The sequence below is a fragment of the Geotrypetes seraphini genome, chromosome 6 (genome assembly GCF_902459505.1).
Source record: "Geotrypetes seraphini chromosome 6, aGeoSer1.1, whole genome shotgun sequence".
In the NCBI taxonomy this organism is placed as follows: Eukaryota; Metazoa; Chordata; class Amphibia; order Gymnophiona; family Dermophiidae; genus Geotrypetes; species Geotrypetes seraphini.
This window is the reverse complement of record NC_047089.1, coordinates 200,135,845-200,153,048: the sequence shown is the minus strand read 5'-3', so window position 1 is coordinate 200,153,048 and position 17,204 is coordinate 200,135,845. Positions and strand designations below refer to the sequence as shown.

Sequence of the window (17,204 nt, the reverse complement as noted above, 5' to 3'; positions counted from 1 at the left end):
TTTACTCATCCAAAATTAACTCATCAAACACTAGCTCAAAAGGAACTAATACTAAAGAACTATTCAACATAGTTACAAATTTATTTGACACCACACACTACACTCAACCCATACATGACATCAAGTTATCTTCAGCAAATGATCTAGCACAAATTTTGATTAAAAAATTAAAAACCTAAGAAATAGCTACTCAATAATTGCCAAATACGAACATCAATCAACTGATATACAAAGAAATGAAATACCAGTGGAAAATATTTTGGAGTTCCTTCCACAATTTAAAATGGAATAACTACATCAAGTTATATAACAAATACTCTAAATCATACTGCGTCCTGGACTCATGTCCCCCAGAAATTATGAAAGCAGCTCCATTAGACTTTAAACTATCTCTAATGAATTACCTAACCAATAACCTAAACAATGGAAAATTCCTCACTAATAATGGTCATATTATAATAACCCCAATTCCAAAAAATCGTAAAGAATCACCAACATCAGTAACAAACTATAGACCAGTAGCATCCATCCCATTTATTGTAAAAATCATGGAAGGAATGGTACACACCCAACTGATGGAATATCTCGACCAGTTCTCTCTCTTGCACGAAACTCAATCTGGTTTTAGGCCTCAGTTTAGCACTGAGACAGTAATTGCGGCTATCCTGAACAATGTGCGTTACCTGTTTAGTAAGGGCCTCAACGCCCTAATCATGCAATTTGACATGAGCTCTGCCTTCGACTTGGTGGATCATGGGAAACTATTACAATGCTTAGACACAATTGGAATCAGAGGAGAGGTATTAAACTGGTTTCGAGGCTTCCTTATATCACGCACCAACCAAGTCCGTTTTAATTACGATCTCTCCGATACATGGAGCAATTCGGCGTGCCACAGGGATCACCATTATCCCCACTGCTCTTCAATGGTTACATGGCCTTATTGGATGCACAATTGTCCCAACTGGGGATAAAACTATTCAGCTATGCTGATGACTTCATGATAATTATCCCATTTACTACCTCTGTCTCAGAAGTCACCCCCAAAGCAACAGCAGCACTAAATCGGATGGAGCAATGGATGACTGAATTCAGACTAAAGCTAAATTCAGAGAAAACAAAATTTTTTATAGCATTGCCACGCCCAATTGACACTAAAGCATCATTGTGCATCAGTAACCTTACTTATCCCATTCAACCCACTTTGAAGATATTGGGAGTAACACTAGACCAGAGCCTGACCATGAAAAACCAGGTAGATTCCCTGATTAGAAAGATCTTTCTCACCCTCTAGAAGCTTAGGTCCATCAGAACTTACTTCGATGTCCCATCATTTAGAATTCTGGTACAATCTCTCATACTGAGTCAACTCGATTATTGTAACATCGCCTACCTGGCACTCTCCCAGAAAAACATGCGGCTATTGCAACTGGTACAAAATGCATCGGTTAGGTTACTTTGTGGACTGAAGAAGTTTGATCACGTGACACATTCCTATCGACTTCTGTACTGGCTGCCGATGGAGGCACGTGTGAAATTCAAGTTTGGCTGTTTTTGCTTCAAGGTACTTTACGGCTTAGCCCCTAAATATAACACAGACCTTTTCTCCTTCACAACCAACAGATTCAGGAGAACTTCACATCCGAACTTTGCCTCTCCACCGGTTAGGTTGTAAATTTAAAAGCTATCATCAACATCTTTTCTCACATCAAGCAGCACTATGGGGTAAAGACCTGGAACAACTGCTCGTGCCTATTACCTATAGGGAATTCAGGAAATGCCTAAAAACACATCTGTTCCTGAAATACTTAGGCAACTGACCTATACAATCTTAGTCCTCAACAAATGATCTTTAGAACTGCTATTCACCAACTCTGAACTTTGTTTATTCCACTTGATCTGTAATACCTTTTAATCATTGTAAACCGCATAGAACTTCACGGTACTGCGGTATATAAACTGTTATTATTATGTTATATTTTAGCCAAGGTTGCACCAGGTCTTCGCTTCCTGGCTCATATCTTTGACTGAAGAACCAAGCCGCCTTCATGTTGGCTGTGATGCCATCAGATTGACTGGCAAGCACCCCCACCAATTCACAAAGCAAGTGAAGGTTTCCTGAGACAGTGACCATTCCCTGGGATCTAGGGCTGCATTCACTGCACTGAAGTCTAGAATCAGCCTCCAGTCTTCTAGGCCTCTCTTGGGCACTATGAAGTACATCGAATATCTTCCGGAGCATAAGTCTTCCTCTGGTATGGGCTCTATGGCTTCCTGACCCAGCAGCCTTTGCATTGTTGCTCGGACTTTGATCACTTTGTCTGGCTTTCCAGCCAGAGATTCCAGAAAAAGGTCCAATAAGGGACGAAAGAACTCAATCTTGTACCCCTCCTCTATAATGTCCAGCAACCAGTGATCTGTAGTAATCTCCACCCATGGGATGTACCAAAGCAGTATCCATCATGGGTGGGACCCCCGAAGGGCTGCCACAAGAACACGCTCACTGAACACTGCGCCCTATGCGCCTGAACATCCACACGGTAGTGTCAAACAAAGGAATAGAGAGAAGACCAAACCGTAGCTTTACAGATATCCACCGGACACACAAGAGAAGATTCAGCCCAAGAAGCTATTGAAGGACATAAAAAGAGGGAAGATGCCATTTGGAAGAGAGAGAGGGCAGACACTGGATGGAAAGGGCAGAGAGAAGGTGGACAGTAGGTGGAAGGGATGGGTAGAGAGAGAGAGGGCAGAGGCTGGATGGAAGGGGCAAAGAGAGAGGGCAGATGTTGCATGGAAGGGAGAGAGAACAAACGCTGTATAGAAAGAAGAGAGCGAAGAGAAAATGATTGAAGCAGAAACGACAAAAGGTAGAAAGAAAATTTTTTGTTGCTTTACATAGAATCAAGTAATAAGTAATATTGTAACTGTATTGATAAAAAATTGAAATAAGGCAATTTTGGGGGGACTAAACCCCTTTCCTCAGGTCAGGACAGGATACCATACCATAACAGCAGTATACTGTACTGTCTTGAAGAAAGATTTGGCCTCTGAAAGCTAATTGAAAAATGGATTAGTCCAATAAAATGGTATTTTCTTATTTCTCGTTATTTCTTTTACTTCTATTTGTTAATTTGTACAGTCTTTATATTTTGTACAGTATTAGGGGACATGTGCCATTGTTTCTGTGGTGTTGCAGAGTCTGGTTTCTTGGCGTTTCAGTTTAACTTTTGTCTACATTTTTTTATTTTTAGTTTGTGATTATTCCATATTGGGCGAGGGTGTTTCTGTGTTCTTTGTGTATGAAAAGGACATGGTTTTCTGTTAGCATCGACTGTACAGGATCCAAAACATCAGACCCTCCTAACAGATCTGAAAAATCCTCCCCAAGATCCAAGTCCTCATCCGAAGAAAACAGATCAGCCAGAAAAGACTCCTTGTCCCATGACACCCGTGGCTGTTTGGACGATGGCTGAGGGGAATGGACAGACACCCGAAGCCAGGTCCCCTCAAGGAGGTCGGAACTTGGTGCACCCGCCAGCCGCATCCACCGCTCAGCGCCAACATAAAATGCACTTGTGCTTCTTTTTGGAAATGCTCATACTGAATGCACCAAAAACCCGTGTACAACGTCGTACATAAACGGCAGCCTCAGGACCACTTTATGCTTCTTTTATTCCGTGTCTTTTTTTTTTTTTTTTTAACTTCTCACAGCTAAACTAGCTGTCTCAAGAGAGCAGACCCCACAGGCACTCTAAACTGTAGTCTGTGCCAAACAAGTGGCCAGACATACAGTTGAGGCTCCTTTAAATTTAGAAAACCTGGAGAGGTGGGGGAAATGGGGAGGAGGAATTCAACCCTTCTGAGTGTGACACCCCCGAGGTCAGCAGGATCTCCGAGAGGGTCCTCCAAGCTCTGTCCGGACAATAAAAGGAACAAGAAAGATCCAACAGGCCCATAACAAACCTCAGCACAGACTGCACAATCTTACCACTCCACCTGGAGACTGAGAAAAGACTGATTCTAATAGGGACTGCACAACCCACTTGTACTGTAGACAGAAGTCAGTGTCTCAGTCTCCACCTGCTGGCAGAGGAGCGTAAACCCATCCTGTGCCGGAATGCTAAAGAAAAAGTAATTTACTAAAGCTCACCTTGGAAAAACTGTGTCTGATTCATAGCATCCTGCGGGCAGACATTTTGCTTATGACTCCGAAAAGGTCATACAGAGCATCAGCTATACAATCCACTCCAAACATTAAAAACTGGTGATCCCTCCTGACAATTGCCTCTGGATCATGGGCAAATCCAAACAACAAAAGACACCACTGCAGCTGCTTTCAAACCAGATTACAGCCTCGAAAAGCTTCTTATGAACAAAGTCCAGCCTTCATTCCTGGGCATCCTTTAATACCATGTCATCTTCCCTGTGAGGTATGCTTGGGAACCTGTGCAACCAGGAAATCCACTTTTGGTGGAACAAAGAGCTAGTTAAATTCAGCATCCATCAAATAGAGCCTTGCCATGGCTTTGGCCATCCAAAGGGGCTCCTCCGGAACCTCCCAATGGTCCGTGAACATTTTTGTAATGTCTTGAGATAGAAAACAGTTGGTCTGTACTTTTGTGCTGCTCATAAGCAAGCACTGTGTAGCATAGGGCTGCAAAGACTTTATCTTTAATTCCTGGAGGGAGTCTGTGATCACTTCCAAAAGCGCTGACGGCTTAAACAGCCAGCGCACAGTCAGGTCCTCTCCAAGATCAGGAGCCTCCACCAAATCCAGAAATGAAGCAGCATCTCCTGCTTCAGAGGAACTTGACTGGGAGAGTAAAGCCATTGAAATAAAGTCCATTTCATCCCAGTCTTCCTCAGATTGGCCCTCCCTGTCTTCCGCATGGCACTGTTGCTAAGTAATTGCGCTCTTTTTATTAGGAGGGGAGGTGATGAACCCGTGTCAGCATAGCCGCGATCTCTGAGGGTTCCATGTGACCCTTATCAATCATGTAAGCTTCAATCATAATGATGAATTCAGAGGGGAACCCTTGTACAGGATGTCCAGACAGCTCCTGCAGTTGCTCACAAGCTCCTCTTCTGGGGTTTTGCAGCAGCGTCACAACTGCTCTTTTCCAGGGACATACTTGCGCTGCTCCTCAGCTCAAACTTGCACTTTTTCCCCTGGCCCTCACACCATCTGGGTACTAAGACCTCCCGAGGAACTAGGGGAGGCTAAGCCAGTGTTCTTCAACCTTTTTACACCTATGGACCGTCGGAAATAAAATAATTATTTTGTGGACCGGCAAACTACTAAGACTGAAATTTTTAAAAACCCCATCGCCACCCTGTCCCCGCGACCTCGGTCCCACTAACCATCTGATCCCATCCGCACAAGCCTCAAATAGTTATGATTTTATATTGAACATATTTTATTAAAGTATTAAAAAAAACACATCACATCATATATCTAGATTTCCAAAAAGCCTTTGACAAGATGCCCCATGAACGCCTACTCCGGAAACTGAAGAACCATGGGATGGAAGGAGACTTACATAGATAGATCAGAAACTGGTTGGCGGGTAGGAAACAGAGGGTAGGAGTGAAGGGCCACTACTCAGACTGGAGGAGGATCACGAGTGGGGTCCCGCAGGGCTCGGTGCTCGGGCCGCTGCTATTTAATATATTCATAAATGATCTAGAAACAGGGACGAAGTGCGAAATAATAAAATTTGCAGACGACACCAAACTATTTAGTGGAGCTCGGACTAAAGAGGACTGTGAAGAATTGTAAAGGGACTTGAACAAACTAGGGGAATGGGCGACGAGATGGCAGATGAAGTTCAACGTTGAGAAATGTAAAGTATTACATGTGGGAAACAGAAACCCGAGGTACAACTATACGATGGGAGGAATGTTATTAAATGAGAGTACCCAAGAAAGGGACTTGGGGGGTAATGGTGGACATGACAATGAAGCCGACGGCACAGTGTGCAGCGGCTGCTAAGAAGGCAAACAGAATGCTAGGCATAATCAAGAAGGGTATTACAACCAGAACGAAAGAAGTTATCCTGCCATTGTATCGGGCGATGGTGCATCCGCATCTGGAGTACTGCATCCAATATTGGTCGCCGTTCCTTAAGAAGGACATGGCGTTACTCAAGAGGGTTCAGAGGAGAGTGACGAGTCTGATAAAGGGGATAGAAAACCTTTCTTACGCTGAGAGATTGGAGAAACTGGGTCTCTTTTCCCTGGAGAAGAGGAGACTTGGGGATATGATAGAGACTTATAAGATCATGAAGGGCATAGAGAGAGTAGAGAGGGACAGATTCTTCAAACTTTTGAATAATAAAAGAACAAGAGGGCATTCAGAAAAGTTCAAAGGGGACAGATTCAAAACAAATGCTAGGAAGTTCTTCTTTACCCAACGAGTGGTGGACACCTGGAATGCGCTTCCAAAGAGCGTAATACGGCAGATTACAGTACTGGGGTTCAAGAAAGGATTGGACAATTTCCTGCTGGAAAAGGTGATAGAGGGGTATAGATAGAGGATTACTGCACAGGTCCTGGACCTGTTGGGCCGCCGCGTGAGCAGACTTCTGGGCACGATGGACCTCAGGTCTGACCCAGAAGAGGCATTGCTTATGTTCTTATGAAACAATATTCTGTATAATTGTCATTTTATAAATACAAATAATACAGGACAAGGATCAACTAAACCCCGTCTCTCCTCCCCTTCACATATATCCCCTCTACTATCAAGAAAACTGAATAAGCCAAATTATTACAGAATGCTACACAAATATCATGTTAACAGAATACCGGAGTCACACATGGCAGGAATGGTGTTAGGGTGAGTGCAACTAGGGCAAGTGCCCCCTGGTCAGAGAGAGCCCTAAGCCAGCTGAAAGCTAAAGAAGCACTGCCTGGGCTTTGCACTCCCCAGTTATGTCTAACATCAACTCTAGCAGGATACATATTTCAAATCTGATATATTCTAATCACAAGATAGAAATAAAATTATTTTTTCCTACCTTTTGTTGTCTCTGGTTTCTGCTTTCATCGTCTTTTCACTCTCTTCCATCCAGCGTCTGCCCCTTCCATCCACTGTCTGCCCTCTCCCCCTACCATCTAATATAATAAAATGCTAGGCCGCACATGCGCACTCCCATCGCGTGCGTCCGTTTTCCGTGAGCTGTAGCAACCCGCAGATAGGAGTGCGCATGTGCTGCTTAGGGTCCATTTCTTCCGTCTGGCCTGCTCCCTGCTGCTCCTTGCCGTATTGTGTTTTTTAGTTGAAAGACGCAGCGGTGGCTCCTCTCACGATACCCGCCTGCGTCGGACTTCCGACGCAGGTGGGGATCATGAGATGAGCCACCGCCGCGTCTTTCAACTAAAAAAAAAATACGGCAAGGCGAGCAGGAAGCAGATAAGACCAATTGAACTGCCAGTTGGCCGGCTCCCTTGCCAGAGTTATTTTTTCAGTTTAAAGGTGCCGCCGCGGCTCCTGTCACCAGCCGCACCTGCTTCAGAAAACACTTCTAATGCACGCGGGGATCGTTAGAGAAGCCGCCGTGGCACCTTTAAACTGAAAAATAACTCCGGCAAGGGAGTCGGCAAGATCACCACGGCAGCCGCTCCCCCCTCCCGCCCTCTCGGGCTACTCTCCGGGAGCAGGCGAGTGAAGCCCGGTACTTCCGGGTAGCTAAGGGGCGGAGCGTGCCCAGGGTCCGGGTGGAGAAGCCGGTGCTGGAGCCGCTCGCACACATTACCGCAGGTTAAAGCGCCCCGGGAAAGGCCTGAAAGCGACAGGGAGCAGCCACCCGCAATACAAAGATGCCAGCAGAAATGGAACAGGGCTGGATTTTCAAGGTCTGCTTGACTTGAAGCATTTATTTCTCGATAACAATGTTCTCAGCTTTTTTGAAGTTTACAAATGTAACTATTCAGACTGCTTGGTGGGGGGAGGGAAGGAAGGGAGGTCTACTGCTGGACAGGGGGAACAGGAAAATGTGCAGATGGACAGGGGGGAGGTAAAACAAAGGGAGACGGGCTGCTGCTGGATAAGGGGAGCAGTGAAGGGGTGGTGGTGGACACAGGGGAGATAAAAGGAAGGGAGAATGGACAGGGGGAGCATGCAAGGGGTGGTGGTGGACAGCCAAAAGAAAGACAGAAATACAGAAAGCGGCTAAGGAGACAGAGAGAGAAATAAATAAAGACAGACACACATATATATTCTAGCACCCGTTAATGTAACGGCCTATTCAGTGAGGGTCTGGGCAGGGAGAGCGACAGAAAGAAAAAAAGATAGAAAGAAAAAAGAAAGCGGGAGGGAGAAAGAAAGATAGGAGACAGAAAGAAAAAAGATAAACGGGGCAGGAAGAGAGACAGAAAGAAAGGAAGAAAGAGACAGGGGGGCAGGAGAAAGATAGACAGACATCTATTCTAGCACCCATTAAGGTAACGAGCTTAAACACTAGTATAATAATAATAATAACAACAACTATGGTATCTGCCTTCTTTCTATGCCCCTCTCCCCTTTACATCCAGCCTGTGCCCCCTCTCTCCTTTTTAGATGATCCATTCTGTTCTCTTCATTTTTATCTCTCCTACACCAGATCAAGCATCTTTGTCCCTCTCTCCTTATTTCTCATCTGACCCCCTTCCCAGCAATCTCTCTCTACTTTCTCATTCCTCTGTCTCTCCCCTTTCCCTCATCTGATCTCTCCATTCCATCCCGACTCCTTCCCCTCCTCTAATCTCCCTGCCAGCTGTTTCCTTCCAATTTTCCTCCTCCCCTGTCCAGCAGTACCTTCTCCCTTTCCTCCTTCCCTTATCCAACAGTAACTCTCTTCCCTTCCCTTTCCCTTGTCCAGCAGTACCCTGTTCCCCTCCCTTGTCCAGGAGTACCTTCTCCCTTTCCTCCTCCCCTTATCCAACAGTAATTCTCTTCCCTTCTCCCCTGTCAGCAGTACCGCCTTCCCCTCCCTTGTCAGGAGTACCTCTTCTCCCTTCCCTCCTTCCCTCTCCAGCAAATGTTTCCTCTATGTAGGCTAGCAGCAGCTCTGTGTGCTTTTAACTTCAGCACACAGATGCTCCTAAGCAGTACTTTAGCTGCAGTTTCATGAGGCAGCCTCGGGATCTTTGGTAGGCCGGCCCACATCGCATCATTGAAGCGGGCCGACCTAGCAAAGGCCCTTAGGCTGTCTCATGAAACCGCGGCTAAACTACTGCTTAGGAGCAGCTGTGTGCCGAAGTTAAAAGCACACAGAGCTGCTGCTGCTGGTCTGGGGGTGCGGAGACAAAGGCAGGATCAGGAGGCATACGCGGAATGAGTCCCGCAGTGAAGGCAGGTGTTCCGGCATAGCAACAGGAAGTTGCATGTCAGCTTTTGTTGCGGTGGGGACCCGAATCTTTCACGGACCGGCAAGATTTTTTTGTGGACCGGCACCGGTCTGCAGACTGGCGATTGAAGAACACTGGGCTAAGCCATTGACTTCCACCCCCCCACCACCACCACCACCACGCTGAGTGGCATGTGAGACATGGATGATCCTCAGACAGCTATCCATTGTGAATCTGGCCTGAATCCAAGGTATCCTGTTTTTAAGCAATATCAAGGTGTTTTGAGGCAGATAGAGGCTTTTATTTTCAAATTGGAAAATCCAAAACAGCCACCGCAGCAGCAATTTTAGCACCAAAACGGCCCGGGGGAACTGGGGTCTAAAACTAGTGATTTGGGGATTTTAGAGGTGGGGGAACCTGACTAATCCCAGAACCCCCAAATACAAATTTTAAAGACCCTCCCCACAATTTTGTTATACAGACTGTCTGTCAGCCTGTTATGAGGGGTTGCTGAAAAGTTCTCAGCCCAACCAAGAAAGGAATGATGTGAGCCACAAAACTTACAAGTTATTCCACATATTTACTCCTAAGTTCAACATATCTTGCACATCGTGTCTGAAGTTTCTGTAACCCTTCCAAAAAAAAAAATACTCCGATGTCTGATCACTGAAATACTGCTCAGTTGCTAAATCATCTTCGAATCACTCGAAAATTGTCACCCTTTTAAACTCTTTTTAAGGTTTGTAAACAGAAAATAGTCAGATGGAGCAAGATCTGATGAGGATACATGATCTATGCACTGAAACCCCAACTGTGTCAAAACATTCATCAACAGCCTTATGAACAGGTACATTGCTTTGCTAAAGGAACTCCTTTCTGCTTCCCTCTCCTTTTTCTTTCAATGTCTCCTTTAATCAGCACAGCAGTATTCAGCATTAACTGTTTGGCCTCTTACAACATCTTTCTGATGCTAAAACATGATGGTCATGCTGAGCAGGAGTCCTCCACCCACAGTCTCACCAATAGAGGGTGCTGTTTTACTGTCACATTTTTCAATTGTGAGGGACAGGCAAGTTCTGCAGGACTCCAGGGAACATACCTGTCCTTAGCGACTGAAAATATTCCACCTCCTAGTGGTAGCAATGCAGCTGGAGGACACCTGCTCAGCTTAGAGGGAACATCATGACCTTGCCTGCTAACTTTTGAGTCTTGAATTCCCTTGGCCTTGGAGAATCCAAGTGCCACCATTGCATGAATTGTTGTTTTGTCTCAGGATCATAGTGGTTTAACCATATTTCATCAGCAGGAAAGCAGCCATCCCCGATACTGGAATCCTGCAACGGAGCCAACTCAGTCTGCCCTCAAGCCCACTGCGGACAAACCTGGGGTGAGCCTTGCTCCCAAGGGATCTGTCTCTGAACCTTTGAATTTTTAGTGCAGGGTGTCCAAGTGGGTGCACTGTAAAACAGTCTGCCCCTTGGAAACAGACTCTCCACCTCAGTCTGCGCTCCCTTGAAGCCAGAGATGCCCCAGATTGGGATCTTCTGCAGCACCAAAAAGCCTCGCAGCGGGTGAGCAGAAACCAAATTTAATTGAACATGAGCAGAAAAGACAGGCTCCTATCATCTCGCTTGTAGAGAGATAACTGAGGAATTGGAGGACAGCCCAGAATGCTAATGAAGCACCCTACAAGAATCAGCCATGAAGTTGGTCTTGCTAATCAAGTTATTTTTAACCAAGACTCAATTTGCTAGTAGACTTTCTTTTAGTTTCTTTTTCAAATCAGAACTGCTCCGCTTCTGTCATACCAGTATCAGTTTCAGGTAGAACTGTTCATACACATATATAAGGGAAATTAATCCAAAAAGGGGAAATTTAGTTCTAAATCCAAAAATAGCTAATATAAGCCCAAAGTGTCAGTCATCTAGTCAGAAAAACAAACATTTTTATAGTATGTCAAACACTTATACCTTGAACATTTCTTTTGCAGTTTCACTGCAAACAGCGACCTCCTGGACACCACAAGGAAGTTCACTGCTTGTTCTAGTCTCTTTATCTTCTGATGATGTTAGGTTGAAATTTCCTTCAGTCACTCTTTTTCTCTTAGCTAATGGTTCTCCATTTGGTAGTGTTTTCGCATTTTGCTTCTTTAATGGGCTCTTGCTTTCTGCTGTATTTCATACACAAATTATTTAATTAAGTATAAACACTATTAGAAACTCATGCACATAAATATACCTGCTGACCCAGATGATTTGGGCTCAAAATATATTCTGCCTCTAACAGATTTCTATTGCTGAACTTAATGTAACAAAGTCTCAACGTCTGATAATGATATAAACAAATACACTACAAAATGCTGTGTGAAAGATATTAATTTCTCTATAAATTCTTACGTTTTGTCACCACAGATTCTTTTTCTTCCTCAGAGAACTCAAGATCACTGATTTTCCCATTGTTTTCTTCCAATGACTGGAAAGAGGATCTGAATACAGAGATTTTCTCTTTCAATGAAGAACTATATGGAGATTTAATTATAGGAGATCTATATGGGCTATCCTGAAAAACAAGCAAAACAAAAAAAATGTATTTTTGGTTGAGGACTATACAGTTCTAAAATACTATACATATCCATCAAGAAAGCTATTAAAACAGAAGCTCATGTACCCAAATTGACTGGCAGTTTGTCTATCAGGCACACATGATTGCTCTGATGTGCAAACATATGTTGAAATAAAACTTTTGGTTAAAAACCCTAAGTCAATACACAGTTTTCGTTCATTGATACAATGTACTGTATATAGAGCTACAGAAAAGCTTCCATTTCTTGTGCAGCAACATGTTAATGGCTTCATATTCTGATTATTTAAACACACTGGCCCAGTTATACATTTCTGTGCTCAACATAATTTTCACATCTAACCATTAAGAAAGATTGGGTTCTTGCATCTGAACCCACAAGTTGCTTGAAGAATGCTGTCAATCATCTTTTGAACTCAGCCTCCTTCTCAGGGAGCTGCTCTTGCCCCCTCAATATGTACAAAAACAATCAACACTGTAATGACAGACATAACTGGAAGGAGGGAAATGGGAAAAAATCTCTGACACTACAATTCTGTTCTACTCTGTAACAAAAACATTACCCATTAACATAACATTCAAATAATTGCTCAAACCAGATACAAACATGTGTCACCAGCACTAATCTTATATAGAGCTCGTCAATATTCGTATGTCCTACAATCAAGCAGAGACTTAAACCAGATTTTATGTTCTTGAATGTTTTCCTTTTATTTTTTTAAGATCCTCTCAGCTCATCTGAGACAGAGAATTCTTCAAATTCAGACTGATCCTAAGTCAGAAGTCATGTGAAGCCCACTGACAGGGTGAGAATTCAGGACCACCAGACACATTTACAAGAAAGAAGATTATTGAGATAAGAACCTAATCTTTCTTTATAGTGCCATGTGACTAGTAGTTGTAAACGCTAGGGATGTACCAAAGCAGTCTCCATAGTCTAGGGCAGTGTTCTTCAACCTTTTTACACCTATGGACCGGCAGAAATAAAAGAATTATTTTGTGGACCGGCATCGGTCCACAGACCGGCGGTTGAAGAACACTGGGCTAAGTCGTGGGCCAGACCCTGCCCATCTCTACCCAATCTCCACTCCAGACCCTGCCCCCATAGTCCTAATTGTAACACTATTTTTTCCATTCATTTTTCATATACACACACAATATAATCTTATTAACAACGCATCGATCGCACTGCGGACCGGCAGTTGAACATAGTTTGGGGCCTGATGCACATGCCGGCCCTGTGGACCGGCAGGAAATTTCTGTGGACCGGCATCAGTCCATGGACCGGTGGTTAAAGAACACTGGTCTAGGGCAGGGGTAGAGAACTCCGGTCCTCGAGAGCCGTATTCCAGTTGTGTTTTCAGGATTTCCCTAATGAATATGCATGAGATCTATTTGCAAGCACTGCTTTCAATGCATATTCATTGGGGAAATCCTGAAAACCCGACTGGAATACAGCTCTTGAGGACCGGAGTTCCCTACCCCTGGTCTAGGGTGGGCCTGTTGAGCCTGCCTTCAAAATGGAGGACCTGAAAGCGGCATCTTTCCTGGCTGCTATGTCCACCATATAGAACATGGTAATGGTATGAAGGGTAGACCAAGTAGCTGCTCTATAGATTTACTTGGGTGAAACTGCCTGAGTCTCTACCTATGAGGTACTCGCACTTCTCATGGAGTACACTTTCAATGTGATCTGCAGCTGCTTACCGCAACCCACATACGCGGAGGAAATAGCCATTTTAATTCATCTGGAAACCAAGGCTTTAGACACGGGCCTTCCTTTCTTGGCAAGACTGGTAAGAACAAAAAGGTAATCCAATATGCAAAACTCACTGGCAACTTTGAGGTACTGGAGAAGCACTTGTTTAGCATCCAGCAAATGCAGCACTTTATCCTTTTTCTTATAGCCCATAAAGCAGGGGTGTCAAACTCAATCACATAAGGGGCCGAAATCTAAAACATAGGTTAAATAGCAGGCCAAATTTTTTATTAAGATATTTAGGAGTCCTTTTATTAAGATACGTTAATTGATTTAGCGCGCTCTAAAGATTAGCACCCGCTAAATGTGTACCTTAATAAAAAGGACCCCTTAGTCTTAGTAGAACTATAGGGTTACAACCTCTCCAATCCCTGAGTCTGACACCCTGCCATAGAGTGAAAAGTGGAAGAGTAAGTTGCATGGTAATTAATATGACGGTATTCCAGCTGACTAAAATAAGATTTCTTCAATTTCTCCAAGCAGTACAGGATGACTCTACATACATCCAATCTACACAAAATCTTGTCCTGTTTTGCCGAACTCCTGGGGTGGAAAGCGGGTAGCCGAATCTCTTGATTGACGTAGAAACCACCTTTGGCAGAAACAAAGGTACTGTCCGCAGAGAAACCCCAGATTCTGTAAACCTAAGAAATGGTTCTCTATAGGAGAGAGCCTGTAACTCTGAGATCCACCTTGCTGAGACAATGGCAACCAAAAACATGGTCTTGCCATAAAATCCAAGAGGGATGTGTCTGGCAGGGACTCAAAAAGAGCAGGCAAACAGACTTTCTGATTAACGTGGAAGGCCCAGACTACTTTCATTAAGAAAGACAGAAGCGTGCATAAAGAGAGCACTGCTTCCGAAATCTTAAGGAAGGCAGAGCTTGTAACTCGGAAACTTGATTCACCAACATAATCGCCACCAAGTTTCCAAGTTTATTATATAATTTGATTAATCGCCTATTCCAAGTTCTAGGCGATGTACAATTGCTAAAATAGCCAAATATGGGTAACAAATCACACAGACATAAATCTAAGCAAATTAAAATGACAAATACAAACATTCCTATACAAAGTTTAAATCAATTAAATTAAGTAACTAATACATACGATATCAAAATAAAAGGGAAAATTATTAAGGGATTACAATCAGTGTTTAATTCAATATATTTAAGGTAAAAACATTAGGAGGAGAAACAAATATAGTTTGTAATAAAATATTAGATAAAAAGAAACAAAAGCATTATGATTTAATCACTAAAAGCATCTTTAAAGAGAAAACTCTTAAGTTTGGTCTTAAATTTGTCCAAATTCTTTTCCTCTCTTATATATAATGGGAGGTCATTCCAGGACTGAGGAGCGGTTATAGAAAAAATAGTGTGACGCCTCGTATTAATAACTTTTAATGAGGGGATGGCCAGTAAGTGTTGGTCTTGTGCTCTCAGAGATCTAGAGATAGAGTAAGGAATTAAAACTCTAAAAATAAAAGCAGGGGTTTTAAATAATAGGGATTTAAAAGTAAGCAAGCATAGTTTAAATAAAACAGAAACAATCTTGACTGTAGGATCCAGAAGGGAAGCTTCCCGTAAAGATTAGGTTCTTTTTCTTGTTAATCTTCTTTCTAAGAAATAGGATGCTGAAGCTGTTCCTTCCCCTTAGTTGTGAATTTTGCAGAAGGGTGTCACTCAAAACTTCCAACTCCTCCCCTTAACACTTGAGAACAGCTCCCTCTTCAGAGAGTAGCAAAGCAATCCAATTCCACTGAAACAAGAAAAGATGAAGGGCATGGGGAACTTCCCAGCGGCAAACCATATTCCATTGTGTTCTGTAACTTATGACAAAAAAATACAATGATTAACAATTAACAATCAATTAAACACATGAGCAGCTAGGAACCAACCTGCTAAGCGCAACTAGGAAAACCCATAAAATTCCCAAAGGATAATGGAAATAGGTGACGTCAAACTCCTGTATTTTGTCACTTCTAATCTTAAGGAAGGAGAAGTTGTCCTGCGACAGACACTGGCCATGTCCAAGGCAGAAATCAGGCGAATCAAAAATCTGCACAGGGTGAGTCATACAGAATCCTATGTCTTAGAAAGAAGATTAACAAGGTAAGAAACTAATCTTCTATTCCATTACAAAGACATAGGATTCTGTTCTGAAGCTTACGTACCAAAGCAGTATCAGACATCTAGGGAAGGAAAGATGAGCCTGCCTGCATTACTGAGGCCCCAAAAGCAGCATCCTCCCGAGCCTCAACATCTACTCTGTAGAACCTCATAAAAGTGTGGAGAGTAGACCAGGTAGCTGCTCTACAAATTCCATAAGGAAATGACAGCCCGGGACTCCGCCTAGGAAGCTGCTACACTTCTAGTTGAATATGGAGTGACTGAGAAAGGGGGCTGTTTACCCACAGGCAATGTAGGAAGAAATTGCTATGCAAATCTATCTAGCAATCAAAACCTTGGAAGCAGGCCTGTCACGTCTCGATTGACTGGTCCACACAAAAAGGTGGGCGGATAGCCAGAAATCATTAGTCCTTTCCAAGCAGTGCAGGATGACTCTACATATAGCCAATCTACGCAAAATCTTGTCTGCTTTGCCGAACTCCAGGGGTGGAAAGTGGGTAGACGAATCTCTTGATTGACGTAGAAACCACCTTTGGCAGAAATGAAGGTTCTGTCCGCAGAGAAACTCCAGACTCTGTAAACCTAAGAAAAGGTTCTCTATAGGAGAGAGCCTGTAACTCTGCGATCCACCTTGCTGAGACAATGGCAACCAAAAACATGGTCTTGCCATAAAATCCAAGAGGGACTTGTTCATCAGGGACTCAAATAGAGCCCAAGATAGACCCTTCAGAACAACAAGGTCCCAAGAGGGAAACGGTCTATGCAATGGAGGACACAATCGGAGAGCCTCCCTTAAAACCCAAGTGACGTCTGGGTGAGACAATAGTGACTGCAGACTTCTCCTAGCCCTAAAAGTAAGAGAAGCCAGCTAGCAGTACCTTGAGAGAAGACACTGCTAGGCCTTTTTATAGGCCAGCCTGTAGGAAGGCTAGAATCAGTGAGAAAGGAGCCTTCTCTGGCTCCATCCACTCACTGGCGCACCATAACTGGAAAGCCTTCCAGGTCTTAGTGTAAGTCACAAACACAAAGGCTTCTTTGCCCTAAGGAGAGTCACAACAACATGAGTAACCTCTACGAGTTAGGGCCCCACTCAAGAATCATGCCATAAGACCAAAGAACTTGGGATTCTCCACAGGAACTGTGCCCTGGCTGAGCAGACCAGGATGAACCAATAGCCTGAGAGATCTGCAACAAGGTCATAATGAAACTATCAGGATCACCACCCCCTCGTGGCTTGCTATTCTGCAGATGATCTGGCCTACCATGGCCCATGGAGGAAAACACAGGGAAAAAACTCTGTGGGCCAGGTTGAACAAAGGCTCTTCAACTATAGAAGCAATTTGCCTTTGGGATTTTGGCTGAGGTCATGAGATCCATGTCCAGCCTTCCCCAGAACTGAA

The 17,204-nt window shown here is 43.7% G+C and overlaps 1 protein-coding gene across 10 annotated transcripts in view; it reads right to left on the bottom strand.

Moving 5' to 3' along the window:
* CDCA2 (cell division cycle associated 2) overlaps positions 1-17,204 on the bottom strand; it is a 168,862-nt gene that overhangs the window by 139,652 nt on the left and 12,006 nt on the right. For all 10 annotated transcript variants that reach the window (XM_033947519.1, XM_033947518.1, XM_033947520.1 and 7 more), the window contains 2 exons: positions 11,730-11,892; positions 11,304-11,503 (listed from right to left, as the gene is read on the bottom strand). In XM_033947519.1, coding sequence (XP_033803410.1) covers positions 11,304-11,503; positions 11,730-11,892 — 363 coding nt within the window. The remainder of the gene's footprint in view (positions 1-11,303; positions 11,504-11,729; positions 11,893-17,204) is intronic.